The sequence below is a fragment of the Mesocricetus auratus genome, unplaced genomic scaffold (genome assembly GCF_017639785.1).
Source record: "Mesocricetus auratus isolate SY011 unplaced genomic scaffold, BCM_Maur_2.0 Super-Scaffold_100010, whole genome shotgun sequence".
Lineage (NCBI taxonomy): Eukaryota > Metazoa > Chordata > Mammalia > Rodentia > Cricetidae > Mesocricetus > Mesocricetus auratus.
In genome coordinates, this window is record NW_024429194.1 from 3,468,910 (window position 1) to 3,485,048 (window position 16,139).

At 46.5% G+C, this 16,139-nt stretch overlaps 1 protein-coding gene across 21 annotated transcripts in view; it reads right to left on the bottom strand.

Annotated features, from left to right (window-relative positions):
* The window catches only part of Epb41l3 (erythrocyte membrane protein band 4.1 like 3), a 211,674-nt gene that overhangs the window by 10,061 nt on the left and 185,474 nt on the right, over positions 1-16,139 (bottom strand). For 8 of the 21 annotated variants that reach the window (XM_040752870.1, XM_040752872.1, XM_040752865.1 and 5 more), the window contains exons 13-17: positions 13,459-14,013; positions 8,542-8,595; positions 6,214-6,249; positions 5,931-5,996; positions 5,248-5,439 (exon numbers count right to left, since the gene is read on the bottom strand). In XM_040752870.1, coding sequence (XP_040608804.1) covers positions 5,248-5,439; positions 5,931-5,996; positions 6,214-6,249; positions 8,542-8,595; positions 13,459-14,013 — 903 coding nt within the window. The remainder of the gene's footprint in view (positions 1-5,247; positions 5,440-5,930; positions 5,997-6,213; positions 6,250-8,541; positions 8,596-13,458; positions 14,014-16,139) is intronic. The other 13 variants (XM_040752883.1, XM_040752878.1, XM_040752881.1 and 10 more) reach the window with 6 other exon arrangements.

Consider the following 16,139-nt stretch of genomic DNA (forward strand, 5'->3'; position numbering starts at 1 on the left):
GGAACTGGAACTTTAAGCCAAATGAACCCTTTGCTTCTCTGAGATGCTTTTGGTCAGAGTGTTTTGTTTTTGTTTTTTAACTACAGTACAGAAAGCAAACTGAGATGCCATTCACTTGAATAAACCTGGCCATTTCTGAATAGATACCTTTGTTGGCCTAGAAGCAAAAGTCAAATTTTATTTGAACTTTTTTGTTTGTTTGTTTGTTTGTTTTTGTTTTGTTTTACGAGACAGGGTTTCTCTGTATTGTTTTGGAGGCTATCGGTCCAGCCTGGCCTCGAACTCACAGAGATCCGCCTGCCTCTGCCTCCCGAGTGCTGGGATTAAAGGCGTGCGCCACCACCGCCCGGCTTATTTGAACTTTTATAATATGGCGAATAGTATTTTACAGTTAATGTCAGATGATCTGAGTGGAAAGGATAGGTCAAAACCATACTTTTCTTTAATGTACAGAACCGAGAAACGTTGATTTCATTCTCTGACGTAGGAACCAGCGCTTGAGTTTTAAAGGGTCCCTCTGTCACTTCCTTTAGTGTTAAATGGACTTCATTCAAAAGGCAATCCCGCTGCTACCACGCCTGTCTCTGCAGAGTGTACAAGCCCACACAGTAGGGATAGGAAGAATAGTTCTGAAATTAATCTAAAAGTGACGGAGCCAAATCCAACGTTTGTGGGAGAATAGAATTCTTTAAGCAAATCGTATTATTGCAAACATGACACTTCTATGACAACTCCTTAAGAGTTTAGGCCACGTTCAGAATCATGCGTCAGTAACAGAAGTAGTAACCTAGTGGGATAGGCTTAGAATTAAATTCTATACATGGTTTACCTCCCAACCTAACCAGTGCCTCCACTAAGGAAGCGACTATCCATCCACTAGTCATTTAGTAAGAATTGCATTGAGTTGGTTGTAGGGGAACATCTGGAATGCCTTTTGTGGAACCTACTGTAAAACACGACAATACTATTCCCAGATGATTTTCTCTAACGAGAGGTAAGTAACCCACTTTTGTAGGAGAGAAATGATTCCTATCCTGGAGAAGGACATTGCAAAAGGTAAAATTTACAACAACAACAAAAAACCCAAACAATTATTAAATTTAGGTTGAAAATAAACACTTTCAGTAACAACCACAGAAGCGAGGAACAAGGAAGAGAAGTTCAAAATTATAGGTGCTCTTCCAGCGCAATGGTGTTAGACCTCTAATTATAATCATCGAGATAAACGCTATCCCAAAGATAAAAGCCAGGGGAAAAGCCAGGCACTGAAACAGTGGTTTTCAGGATGTCTCCTGGCTTAAAAAACTCTAATTTTTGAAACAGGTGCCTGCTGCTGGAACTATCAACAGGTCACATTTTGAACTGTGTGCCAACAACAGAAACATCTAACATAGATGGATAGGTATAAAAATTAAACCTTATTCATCATCCACCTTTCAATCCAACCTTGCTTCTACTAAGGGAGTGATAAGCTACTGATAAATTGAAGCCTCTATACTGTGCCTCTATTATCAGTTAAGAATACAGTCAAGTGTATATGCCAGCCATTCTAGTTAGCCATTAAACATTACTTTGCAATATATTTGAGATGCGAAGTCCTATTCAGGGTTACAAAATTCATAGCACTCATTCTCTCTTGGATTATTTAAGGTCTTCTAACAATAATTGGTAGAGAATAGGTAGATTAAATGCAAATATAAAAAGCTATAAACAATGGGAATAAACTGTGGCTAGTGTCTATCTCAAAGCTACTCTTATTAGGTACATACTATACCTATTAGGCTCACTATATTATACAGTGAATATACCTGTGAATTTACTGCTCACATGCAACACAGGACAACATTGTTACCACACAGGCATTAATATTGCTTTTTGGCTGGGATTTGGACAATTTTGGTATCCAAGTAACCACTAGAGAACACGACTCTAAATGTGCCATATGCAAGGCCATTTTCGGAACCATTTGTGCTCAGTGTCACAGAGAACATGTGTCTTTCACGTGAACTGATCTGTTTGTCAATGTTAACAAAGACTTGACTTTATCCACTGATTTGAGGATGCCTGTGTTTGCTATTTATTCAAACATTGGAAACCTGAAATCACTGGCAAACAAAGTCTGACTTTATATGTAGTGAATACATCAAGTTCTCAGAATATAATCATTATTAATTCACTGCACATTTTTTAACTTTAGTATTTTCTAATTGTTCATTAATGGTAGTAGCATTTTACAGAAGTAACAATTAGTATTCAATCACTATAGGTAAAAAGATGATAAAGTTAAAAATCTGAAGTCATTAGATTTTTTCAAGATATCATTTTCTCACTGAAATTCATCTAAAAAAGATCCCAGAAACCAACTAAGTTGGGGTCATATAACTGAGGAATCTGAGTATCTTTCTAATTTGGGCACAAAATAGTATTATTTTATTTGTGATAGAAATAAAAAATGAGTTAAATATTTCTATGTAGACACAACTGGGATTCTTTTTACACTGGACAATTAAAGTGGTCATATCAAATAACAGAGTGATACCAAGCAACTGAAAAATGTCTCCCATTCAAAATAAAACCGATTGCTTATGAGTCAGTAAACCAATATGCTTTGTACATTCCTAGCTGGAGGCAAAAGAGATCGTCTGCTCCTCATAAAGCCAGAAAGAAGAGCCAGGGTCTAAATATAGAGACGGGGTTGACTTAGACAATGAGAATGTTTTCTTCACTCCTATGGCTATCTATAGGGCTCCCAGCTGGACTATAAACTTGGATGTCACTGACAACTGTCTCGCTCTAAAGAACACATGGGAATGTAGAGGTCACGCTGCCTATCCCAGCTGTCTAGTGAAGCACAGGGCTTGGACCACGTGGAAACAGTTCTCATCTTCCAGGACTCGAGTTACCTAGCTTTCCTGGGACTCCCCTGCTGCCCAGCATTCACCATTCTCCAGTTCGTTCTACCCAGACAAGGGCCTCCTGAGATTTCCTGTGTATATGACAGTGCGGATGGATTCATGGAGCTCCCGCAGAGACATGTGGGCAGCCAGCTCTGCACTTCCCCAGTCTGTGGACCTATGTGGCATTGCCCTTTAACTACAGGGGAGGGTTTCTGTCTGGCTACGCTGGAAGGGGCCTTTCTTGGCTGTCTCCATTGTTTGCACTGATGCAGAGAAGGCACGGCCGTCCAGGGAACCTTCAGGCCAGGCAAAGTACCACCTCCTCCAATCACTGATTCAACACCGTTCTCTAAGATTCAGGAGTAAAATGTCTTATCAGTCTTATGGCCTTGACATTTAAGTTCTTCACGCTTATGAACACGTCTTATTGCCCAAATTCTCTTTCAGAAAGGCTATCATGTACCATTTCCTTCAGTTCAATCAGTATGGAAGCAGGTGCTGGGGCTCTCTCTCTCTCTCTTTTTCTTTTTAAACTTTGTTTTGCGTCTTCATAACTTAAGCCAGTATCTGACATCTTTAAAGCCACAAAAACTTTGTTTCCAAAAGAGACGATAGAAGTAGAATAGCCGGGTGGTGGTGGCGCACGCCTTTAATCCCACCACGCGGGAGGCAGAGGCAGGCGGATCTCTGTGAGTTTAAGATTGAAGCCTGTCTACAAGAGCGATTTCCAGGACAGCCTCCAAAGCCACACAGAGAAACCCTGCCTCAGGGGGGAAAAGAAAGAGGTAAACTAATCCAGATTTGAAAATTACAATAAAATTTATGACATCATAACAGATTAGTGACATTAAAAATGTGTGTGTGTGTGTACATGCACATGTGTGTTTATGTGTGAGTGAGGGCATACATGTGCTACACAGTGTGTACATGGAGGTCAGAGGACAACCTGGGGTTTTAGTTCTTGTTTTCTACCATGTACGAGGCAGGGTTTCTTGTCATGCGCTGCGGCCTGTGCCAACTCAGATGATTCCCTTGCCTCTGCCTCTTACGGCAGCCGAGCCACAGCACCACATCTGGCTGCTGGGGAGTCATTAAACTCTTCTCCTTGTGATCCCACAGCAAATGCTTTCTTCGCTGAGCCCTTTCCTTAGTCTACCGGGGCCATTCTTAGCAACGCGAAGGCTGTAATGACTCAATCGCACTGAATGTTGAATTTTGCCTCCTGGTACTTAAGCAGTTTGAGCGGAGCTGGTGTTTAAAGGTGCAGGGAGGGAGGCTTGGGTAACAACAATACTTTTTATTCATTCCGCCTGAAAAAGAACGTTTTCCGAAGTAACTCAGACGGGGTATCCAAATCTTCCCTTTCCAGCTGGGATTGGGTGGCCCCAAATGTAGTGATGATGAGCCGCAGGCAGGCACTTTTGGTAAACAGCCTTCCACGGATGGTGAACAATGGGTGCAATTTGACTCTTATTTTCTCTGCAAGGACTTCGGTATTGTAAGTATGTGCTACCGTCTAAAGGCTTTGTCTCGCACAACAGTTGGAGTTTTGATGTTCTCTTCTCTCATGGCTTCTTGGGCAAATATCTCACAATAAGAAGGCTCTTGATAAGGAAGCTAATCAATACGGCGCCTGAAAGATGCAGTTTCCCAAGGAGAGAGAGAGCAGGGTGCTCTCTGGCAGGTGATCAAACGGCCACGGCACTCACAGAATGGGAGCTCCAGAGTGACAGAGCTCAGCCCTCACTGCCGCCCAAAGTCTTAGACGCAAACGCCTTACTTTAAAAGGGATGCCTGTCACCTGCTTTTCCCCATTTAAAAACAAACAAGCAACACTTAACTTAGGATTAGTTAAAAATAACCAGGCATAATAAGTTTTTTAAAAAATCCCTTAAATGAAACAAAAACCCAGTATTATATGCCCCAATATTTATCTGTCCCTGAAATGTCATTAACTTCTGACCCCCCCCCGCCGCCATTTAAACAGTGGACGATCTTATCAGGCCTCATTTTCCAATCACTAATGAAGTTTTTAAAGGGCGTTTCTCAATGCAGGAGAAGAAAGTGTGTTTACAGGCAGCACCGACCCACTATGAGATCATCAGCATCTCCCAGGTATAAACCTGACATTAAAGGTAAGACTCGGGTCAAGGTGCGCTGGAGTCTCCCTGTTCCTGCCTGGCCGTGGTCGTTCTTAGCGCCATCTGATGCTAAGACCCCGTCCTCCATCCACCTGCTCCATTGGATCTTGGGAGCAATGAACAACCTCATCCCAGGCCTGACCATGCCCCCACTTCCCAGTGCCAGACCCTGTGCGGGGAAGGGACATGCCCACCGAGCAAACACTGACCTCCTCAGGCACAAGGGGCTCAATCATGGGCGCATCCTCCTGCCTGACAGCCAGTCGCACGGGGGACGTGGAAAGTCTCTTTTCCCACTCGTTTGTTAAGGCGGTTTCCGTAGAGGTTTCCAAGAAGGTTCTTTTCAGCTCGCTGATGTTGGTCTGGTGTTTCATCAGTTCGTCCTGAGTTTTATCTAGCTCCTACGGGGCAGGGGGAGAAGATTCCGACAGTCAGTCTTTCACAGTGATTTCCTATACCCGGCCACCCCTCTTTTTATTTAAAAAATATATATCAAACACATTAGTAGTCAAAAGGAAACAGAATTCGCATCAGGGTTCAAGACACTACCACAAACACTCTAGTGAAAAATGTCGGATTTCCAGGAGAAGGGAAAGAAAAAATGATTTAGTTTTGCACAGCATACAAATTAAAAAAAAAATAAAGTCAAAGGCAGATTCTAAGGAGTGACATTTACATGTGACCAGAGGACCCAAACCACCACACACACAGGAAGAGGGGGCTCTGTGTCTGGGAGAGAACAAGGACTCAGATTTACGTCGAGGAGTCATCCCCACCCCCGTCACTAACGGTTGAGCACACAGTTCATGCATGATGGCTCAAGCCCACGGGGTTACGCCACGGGAGGGTGAACGACACAAGCAAGCATACCGTGGTGCATACCAATACCAACCTCTAACATAAGGTTACTATGTCTGACATACACATTTTCACCCTTTATGCGCTTAACCAGACTATTCTGAAAAAAGTGGAGAAGAGAGGGACAGGTAAGGACACAGTAGTCGTCAGGGGATGAGACGCCACTCCACACGCCGTCGGCTCGGTAACCGGGGAGGGAACATGCGGGGGGGGGGGGGCGGGAGGGGGGGTCGACGCCGGTGGTCTGAACATGGCAACGCAGACAATGACGTGTCACACACTGGCCTCTGCGGGGGGGATATCTCTAACTCTCCTACCTGTGCCTTGAGCTCTGCGTCTTCCTCCTGGTCCGACTGGCAGCGTCAGGAAAGAGTGGGAGAGGAAGACTTACCAAGCAATTTACTCTACGGCGGGAGACCTGTGGTCTATGCACGCTTGCTGGGTGTGAGCACTGCTGCACACTCACTGGCCGTGAGGGTTAACGGCCCTCGCACACTCAGACGCGGTGCTTTGTTAGACACAAAGTATGGCTCTCTCTCTCTCTCTCTCTCTCTCACACACACACACACACACAAAAGATGGTCTCTGTCTCTCTCTCTCTCTCTCTCTCTGCCTCTCTCTCTCTGTCTCTGTCTCTGTCTCTGTCTCTCTCTCTCTCTCCCACACACACACACACACACACACACAAAAGACGGGACATCATCATGAGAACAAAGTGGCCACAGAGTCTTATGCTCAGCGGTTCTCTGGCATTCCGAGAGGCGGATAAATGCGTGAGCTCTGAGAAGGGGCAGCAGGGACTGGGAAGCTGTCCTTACAGAACGTTAGCGAAGGTTTGGGAGTCTTGAATCTGGGGACTCAGTTCACAGTTCTCCCAGAATGGCTATCATTATGGGAAAATGACAGCCCCTCAATAGGCAAGACCTCACAGTGACCATATCTCGGCCCTCGCAACTTCCAGTTTGTAGACCACAAAACTGCAGCTCGAAGAGCTTCATATGTAGCCTCCTGCATTTAAAACCCGAGTGGCGCCTCGAATGCCTTGCGCTCACACACTTTGTCTTTGATTATCGTTATTTATTTTTATTTTTGTGTATGACTGCTCTGCCTGCATGTTGGGTCTGTGTCCTACTTGTGTGCCTGGCTGCCACCTGCAGAGGCCAGGAGGGGGCTTGGATCCTCTGGAACTATAATCTCAGGCGTCACGAGCTGCCCCGGGAGGGGGAGAGCAGCCACTGAGTCCTCTCTCCAGGCCCCACTCGGTTGGTGAGAGGAGGGCGCCCACTTCAGCCTACACAGTCCTGGGATTACAGGTATGAACCATCACACCCAGCCGAACTTTTGCACTTAGAACAAGTTGTAGAGGGAAGACTGAGATACAGGATAAGTTACCACCGTCGACAACACTACTGTTATCTCTTTTTACAATTAAACAAGGCAACTTTTTGAATTAAAAAGATTCCCATCAAGGATATCTCACAGACCATTCATTGTCCTTCCTTTTCCAGCTTTATAACGGCCCAGCCTTATTCTTGGCCTAACATCAAGCACCAGTAAGGGCAAGTGGGCCACGGCCCATGGGCCAGCATGGTAAAGAGTTTCTCTCTGAGGGGAGCCTGGGCTTCCCGGTCCTTGTGAGACCCAGAGTCAAACTAGAGGTGAGAATGAGGTCATGCTCAAGAAAGGCATCAAGCTAAGCAAAGCATCTGGTCTACCTGGAGCCCAGCATCTTATGTCTGTTGTGGTTTGGTTTTGTTGAGACAGTCTTGCTCTATTGCCTAGGCAAGTCACACACACACACACACTCACACACACTCATATGTATACATATATACATATACATACACACTCATATATGTACATATATACATATACATACACACACTCATGTATGTACGTACATATACATATGCACACTCATATATATACATACACACACACTCATATATACATATACATATACACTCATATATGTACATATATACATATGTATACATACACACTCATATATACACACATACATATACATACACATACTCATGTATATACATATACATACACACACTCATATATATACACATACACACATACGCACACACTCATATATATACATATACATACATACTCATATATGAATACACACACATATACGCATATACATATGCATATATATATATAATGTCTCAGTTTTCAATTGTTGGGACTACAGGTATGGACAGACATGTCTTAGCTGGTCTCAGATTTCCTATCAGTGTATGGGGACCAAGGGGACCAAGGTGCTTTCTCTGCAAATCCCCATGGTGCAGTAAAACTAGTGACATGAAGGGAAGGGGTGTGTTCACGCCAAGCCAGCATTGGCGACAGGCCGACTTTTACATCTGTGCCGGGCTGTGACTACTTACAGCCGCGTGCCATCTACTGAATGTACCGGCCTGTGGCTACTTATAACTATCTCTTACAATTCAAGGCAAAGGAAGCGATTAGCCCCTCCACTTAGCTACGGCTACCGAAGAAGAGAACTTGGGAAATGGTGCCACGCGCTATTGTCTTCTACTGCCAGATGTCACGGTGTGTACGCTGCAGCATTCCCAAAGGGAAGCACTCTTACAAGGTCCCGCCAGAAAATAACGTGTCTCCATCCTCACCTCAGTGGCACTGGTTTCCCCATCAGCTGCGGTGTCTGTCCGTTCGCTGTCAGTCTGCAGGGCCACGGGGGCGATCGGATCCGGGGAGGGAGCAGGGATAGAAAACAAAACCCGGTCTGGTCAAACAAGGCGCCCACTGGCCGGAACCATTCGCGTTCTTTCTCTGGGGTCTGCGGCCCCCTGCCTTCCCACGGGAGTATGGGTCTGAGCGAAGCAAAGAGGCGGCAGAGCTTGGGGGTCTTCGGCAGAGCCCCTCCCAGGTCAAGACCCGAGGCGCACACGCGGTGGGCTGCCCTGACCTGTCTGCGTTTACAGTTTAGGACCTCAGTTTGTGTCACCCCACCTCCCCTCTTCCACCGATGACCCTAAAGGCTCTCCCAAAAACACTTAACAGAAACCAAACGGAGGTTCGCTTATACGTATTTTATTCCAGCAATGCCACATTTGGAAAGGAAGGGAGTGGGTTTAGATGCATGCTAAATATCTACTGTTAACAGTCGCTGGACTTTCAGCCCCTCATTTATACCGGTGGGGGCATTTCCGCCCACTATGACCACCAGGCTTGTCTGCATTACCAGTTAATGATTCACAGGCATCTCTTTTATACAGGAGAAGAAGAAGAAGAAGAAAAAGAAAGCACCGTGATTTCCAAATAGCATTGCTAATGGGTAACAGCTCTGTTGTTCACTTTGCCCCACTCTCCAACATAAAAGAGGTATAGTCAGGGATGCATTTAGACATCTCATTGCAAAAGTAGCATTCAAATGGTGCGGATGACAGGAATAATAATAATAATAACTGAAAAAAAAACGGAGAGAGAAAGAGACATCTACTGAGAGACGGATCAAACAAAGCACAGCATTCGACAGAACTAGGATTTCTTTTCCGGGGTGGGGTAGGTGAGTGGGTGGGGATGAGAAGAGCCCATTTCAGGGTTCGCGTTTAATGCCTACATGTTTTAAAGTGTTTAGAGGGGTTTACTGCCTAAGACAAAAACTACGTGTTGATGATGGGCCACCGATACAAACTGGCTTTTCATCCATAAATGTCAATCAGTTACGGGCACATTTCCCTCAGCCAAAGCCTTGCGAGTAATACTTTGAAAGCAAGCGTCTGAACTTGCTGCAGAGTTGTTGGCTCTACGTGCCACAATGAGGATCGTGGGATGCTCACAATGGCGGCCAGGACTGGTGCTCCTCTCTCTCTTGATCTATCCCTGGCCAGGACTAAACCAAACTGTTTCTATATATTCCTTAAAAAAAAGCAGTTGTATTGCACACTTGGCAGGCGTGCCTGAGAATGGAGGGGAAATAAATTCAATAGATTTCTTTCCACGACCTGATCGCCTCAGTTTAAAAAGTGGGGCAAGGGCATCTAACTAATTCTCTTAGGAGTAAGGCATGGCTGTCATAATCTCAGGGCCTCAACAACTGACATCCAGGGGAAGGATGATTTGGATTGGTACAAAAGACAGAATACATTTAATATGCTTTAGGACTTCAAGAAAATAAGAAGGTTTGGTATCCTTCTTTTTAATGATTTATTTAACTTCATTTTACGTGCATTGGTGTGAAAGTGTCAGATCCCCTGGAAGTGGAATTATAGATGGTTGTGAGCAGTCGTGTGTGTGCTGGGAATTGAACTCGGGTCCTCTGGAAAGGGCAGTCAGGGCTCTTAACCACTGAGCCATCTCTCCAGCCTCCATGTTTGATATCTTAGTTGGTTGTGTCAAACACATCTAACGTGGTTGGGGAAATTCTCTTCCTACTTTAAGAAGTCTCTTTACAATTCTAAAGTTGACTTCATGAGCTTTCTGACATCTTGGCATTAGAGCTCAGCTGCAGGTAAGATTAAACTCGCTCAAATCACTGCTTTTCAAACCAGTACTACGTTGCACGCATTTCGTAGTTAAACCCATTTTCTTCTGGAAAATGGAGATAACAGCTGTGTCTACATGGAATTCTGTATGGAATTCTGCCACACAGAACTACAAGCCGCCAACGATAGCTGAAATGTGACACACTGTTAGCTATTACTCTGATGTTCCTAGGTGTCCATTGATGGTCGTATCTAAACTCCCTCAGAACCTGGGTGCGGGGCACCTGCCTGCAATGAGGCATGAGGACTCAAAAAAGGATCCAACTGGTCAATGTGACCAGATACTGTGTAAAAACTCATCTGTTGATTCCTTGCAATTCCTGATTTACAGCCTAATCTATCAACAAAAAAAATAGTAATTGAATAAAGCAGTTTTGCTGGCAGCTGTTGTTTATACTGTATATTACCAGTAATCTGTAATATGCACCTGGACTACAAAAACTACACAGAACCACAAAAAGGACAGCATGTCCCGAGTTATTGTATAACACTATCTTTACACAATGTGAAGACAAATCAGTTGGTGGATTCACTTTTCTTACACTTTTGAATAAATTACCCAGGAATTCATATGCAATTGCATCCTGTGTTATGGTAGGCTGAATTCATCTTAGTGTTTCGTCGAAGGTGATGTGATAGTCTGCCTCTTGTCTGGTCGTTCTGAAAGCTCATAGGAGAAACACAGCCAGGCCAACTGCTTTATCGCTTGAAGTGATTAAGTGTCTGTGTGTGCTGGGTTTCGATTTTTGAGAGAGGCAGTAACTGGTTCTCTACAACACAAGGTGAAAGCCAAACAGGTCACCGTCATCGGTGATTCTGCAAAATGAAAGTGGGCAGAGATGAACTGCATTTTAACAACTCGCCCCGTCGACCAGCCTGAGGCCTACAGAATGCGATGGCCCAAATATGAGTTCTTTAGCCTAAGCTGCAGTGGAGCGTGTGGCTTTTAACACCTGGGGTTAAGAGTCAGCACCGAACAGAGATGGCAAAATCCGCAGCCTGGCCGCAGGAGCGCTGCTATAATGGGCTAGAGGAGGCTGGAGGAGAGGGGTGACTGCAGCGGTCAGCGCTGACTGGGTGTCCGAGTCTGTGATGCTTAGGGCAGTGAGACAGGGGAAGCTTAACACGGGGTGGGGTGGGGGCTGCTGTGATTTGCTTTGCTGATGTAATGCAGACATGACCAAGTGTAATGCTAGTTCCCATGCACCGACTCCAACGAGATGGAAACCCTGGATTAGGCACAAGATCTGTGTGGTTGGCGCCGGAGGCACCGCAAAAAAACGGCAATTCAGAATTTAGAGAAGCATAAAGCAGGAGTCCCTGTTTTTGTTTTTGTTTTGTTTTTGTTTTTTCCCGGTGTGTGGGAATGGGGATTCATGTGAGCATTGGGACTTACTCCTCCGCTAATAGCAGAAGTTTCTTTAGGAAGCTACCAATGGCCCCAACTGCAGCAGGCTCTACTCCTAACTCCCTCCGATGATGTCGTCACTCTGAGAAACTTGTGTTAAAAGCCTGAGATTTAAAGTGGGTCCCTCCCCCCAAAGTCTGCTGTGGCAGAGACACTGCTGTCTCTTTATGCACACATGCCAAGAACTCCAAAGGGCTCTTAGGCAGGTACTGAATTGAAAAACCCTAGACTCCTCCGTAAGGCACTTTTGAGGTCATTCATGCTCCCCATACCCACCCCCATTGCTGCTCAGAAACAGGCATAACACCACTAATTATAGGTCCCAGCACTTGTCAGCAGCCTCACACACTAACAGGGGCAGGTCAAATTTATGACTTTCTACCTGAGCCGGAAGTGAATAGACTTTTCTTGTCTGGTCTTTTTTTTTAAGTGTTGCCTTGACTGTGTTTTTTTCTAAGGCAAGGAGTCCTGGGCTTGTCTCCTGTCACATAAAGTGCTTGCTTTGCAGGAAGAGGCAAGTTTGGGACTCCCAGGGAGAGGTGCCAGAGGGTGAGGACATGCTGTCCAGGAGCCACGGGGGGGGAGTGTCAGCTTCTATTCTTTTCCCTGGGCTCTGGCTGAAGTCCTTAAAAAGGGAAGCTACTGTGCTGTTCCCATGGCCGTGGAGCCGCCAGGAAGGAGAGCAATTAAGAAGGAAAAGCTGCTAGTTAACACCAACTCACCTAGTTAGTGGCTGGCTGGCATGAGGGAGATGGGCAGGCTGAACACTCAGGTTTCTCTCCCTCTATAAGGATACCTGTTCTAAGCGCCAGAGACACCTGGCTGTACCACACTACAAAATGTGGACAGGCATTTGGGTCTGATACTGCTGTCTGATACAAACACAAGTATGGCTAGCATAAGAGGGGGCGGCGAACCCTCAAATAGATGTTGTCCTGACCTTTTCTGGACACCACAGCACTACATATGTAGTTCATGGGACTCTTTCTGGTCCTTCTTCTGGCTATACCAATGAGTGACGTCATGCGGGTACTACAAGCTGTGGTAGGCACTCCTTCTGTCGACAATGAGGAGTTATATCTAACAGGGCCCTGGAAGCATTTTGGGTCCTTGGCGTGTTTGTGTGTGTGTGTGTGTGTAGAAACAGGGGCGATCTGGGAAAGCTACTCGAACACGATGCTATTCAACCTTTAGCACGACCACTAGGTCACTCCATCGGTGCTAGCATCTTATTTTTACGTCACAAGCTATCTACTTGTATTTACATGAGATTTAATCCGCTAGAACGGCAACTGAACAGAATCCATGACAAAGGCATGGCCTTTCCATGGTGGACGAGACATCTGAGACTGAGTTCTGGCAGAAGGCCTGGTTATCCCATGCCAGAATTCAGTGGCCAGCAGAATGACTGGGGTCTGCTATAGGCTGCCACGCCCACAGTGTTGTGCCTAACCCTGGGGCCTGGCTTGGACTCCCCCAACACAAAAAACCCTCCACATAGTGGCGGCACAGACAGTAAACGAGGCCCTGAAAGCAGGAACCTCCATGGCGGCAGCCAGCTGTAACACCGGCTCGGACTGAAGCACAGAACACGCAGCAGGGGAAAGTGTGCTCTACGCTGAGGTACACACCTCTTCCTCTGAACTGTCACTCGGGTCATTGTCTAGGGAGGCGCTCAAGGAGGCCGCCTTGGGCTCCAGGTAGCAGAGGCACAGAGCCAGAGGGAAGGAGAGAGTGAGGGCGTATGGCACGGAGAAGGAGGCAGACAGCAGGAAGAAGAAGAGGAAGAGGAAGCAGGGCAGCAGGGAGGGTGAGCGGATGGGCAGGAACCGCTGCCAGCTCTGGGGTAGGAGGTTGGTTTCAGACAGGTTGGGGAAGGAGAGGTACCCGTCCTCATCCAGGAGCGAGGGGAATGACTCGGGGAGCTGCAAGGAGAAGGAAAACAGCGTGGCTCCTTTGCCAGTCTGCTGCCTGCAACTGAAGGCCACGTCCTGGTCCCCTAGGCAAGCCTTCCCCTGGCCATCCGACTCCGACTCCGAGGCTGGTTCAGCTTTAGGCGGCACAGAACCCATAAAGGGGCTTTCATTCTCCTTGCACCTCCTGCGGAGCTCTGTGGGGGGTGCAGGGTCAAGAGGGGCCGGTGGGGGTGGCAAGGGGCGGGAGGCAGCAGCGCCATGCCTGGGTGACTGACGATGCGTGAAGGAGACAGAGAAAAGACGGGAAGCAGCAAACATGGATGCGAAAGGACAAAAAGAAAAGTGCGATTAGTCAACCTTCTCACGGGCATCAGCATTAAAAAAAACCTTAAAAACGAGAGTCTTAAAAGCCATCACCGCTGCTCGGCGGCGGGCGGCCACACCCAGGAGGACTAGGGCTCTCCCGGCAGGCCATCACACACAGGCCAAGGTGACAAAAGTCAGAGCAGAGGTCACTCATAAACCCCGCCCAAGGGCGCACAACTCTAAGGAATGGAAACCAAGACTTTCAACAGCATCTGTCCGTCCTCCTGATCTCCAGGTAACAGACCAGCCCCCACGGCTCGGCGGGGCTCAAAATAAAACGGAATGCGATTCTAAGTCTGGTTGGGTTAAAAATAATTTGCAGCCACCTTCCTTTCCTCGGTTAGCCAATTAGACCCCAAACAAACGGACGGTTTTCCCAACGGGGAAGTTTCTGCCCCCACTCCTGTCTGATACGTGTGATAAGTTACAGATGACATTGGGGGCCAGCAGCAGTGAGCATGGTAGAGAATGGAGGCTCCTCCGAGTCATCCAGTTTGGTTTGTTTATCTAGGTGGCTAAACAGGACTTGGGCTCTCACCAGTGAGTGACTTAAGTAAGTGAACCAGAAACAAAAAAATTCTTGGAACATGGTTTCTGTGTGTTCGTTTTCTGCTACATATGGTCTGCATTTAACGGAAAGATGCAATTTCTCAGCCTAGCCTACCGATTTCTCTAGATATATGCTTACTACTGAGGTCTGAATCCTTCACACAACTGACAGCATGCACACGTGCATTCCCGCCAAAGTGCTCCTATGAGCTCCTGCTTTTATGAGGTTGGAGAATGGATGCCGCTTTCTGGGACCCCGGCGGTTTCCGTGGCCAAAGCCACTAAGCAGGCTGGGGCAAAGCACAGGGGCTCCTATACCACAGCGACTTCAAGGCCATGGCACGTGGAGCTTGACACAGCCTTCTTCAGCTGCTCCCCTTGCCGTGTGTGTGTGTGTGTGTGTGTGTCTGTGAGTATCAGTGTGAGTGTGTATGTGAGCAAGTGTATGTGAGTGTAAGTGTATGTGTGAGTGTGTATGTGAGTGTGTGTCAGTGAGTGTGTGTATGAGTGTGTGTATATGTGAGTATATGTGAGTGTGTGTGAGTGTGTGCCTGTGTGTGTGTCTGTGTGTGTCAGTGTGCATGCCTGTGTGTGTGGTATGAGTGTGTGTATGTTAGTGTGTGTGTATGTGAGTGTGTGCATGTGTGTGTGTTACCTAGCAGCTTGAGAGCATGAAAATTACTCACACTGCTTGGTGGAGGTTATCCAATCCTGACTTAGAGAGAAGTGATAAATATAGCAACAAAGTGGAAGAAAATGCACAAATAAAATCACATCTGAGGTATGGGGAAATGGATGGAGACAATGCCCAGACACAAGTTTATCGGGATATGTCAGCCTTTGGAATGATTCTCGGATACTCATACTCGACATTAAACACTGCATCCTAAACAGCGATCTGTATAAACCTCACTCAGCTAAAGAACAATGCAGATGTTACAAGCGGCTCTTCCATGAAGGCTGCTCTCCCTCCCTGAAGGCCGCTCTCCCTCCCTAGGCAGTGAGACACTGCCCTGGTTATTAGTTACGACAACACGTCCCTCCCCAGGCAGCCTGGAAAACAGTCAAACAGTCTCTTAGACGTTATTCCCAGCAGTGGATGTTCATTTTGGTTCAAAAATAAGCAGCCTCTATGTAGCCTTTGAAGATGGAAAAGAATAAGATTATGGTTCCATCTCCTGTGCCGTGTATTAGAGTGCTTTTGGAAAGTCAGCTTCTAAGTGGGGAAACGAAGACAGCCAGCGCCTGTCAGCACTCAGCTACAGCCTCCCAGAGAGCTCTGCTGAAATGCCATCTTCCCGGGGACTGAGATTACTAAGGTAGCTTTCTATGTCCTTCTGTTTCCCCAGGACAGCTGCTTCTTCCTACCTGTCAAGGTCACAGGATGGCCTCTCAGAAACAAAACAAAAGGAGAAGAAAACCAGGACCTACTTTGGGAGCAAACATAAAAATCCTTTCTTTTTGCCTGTCATTCAAGTGTA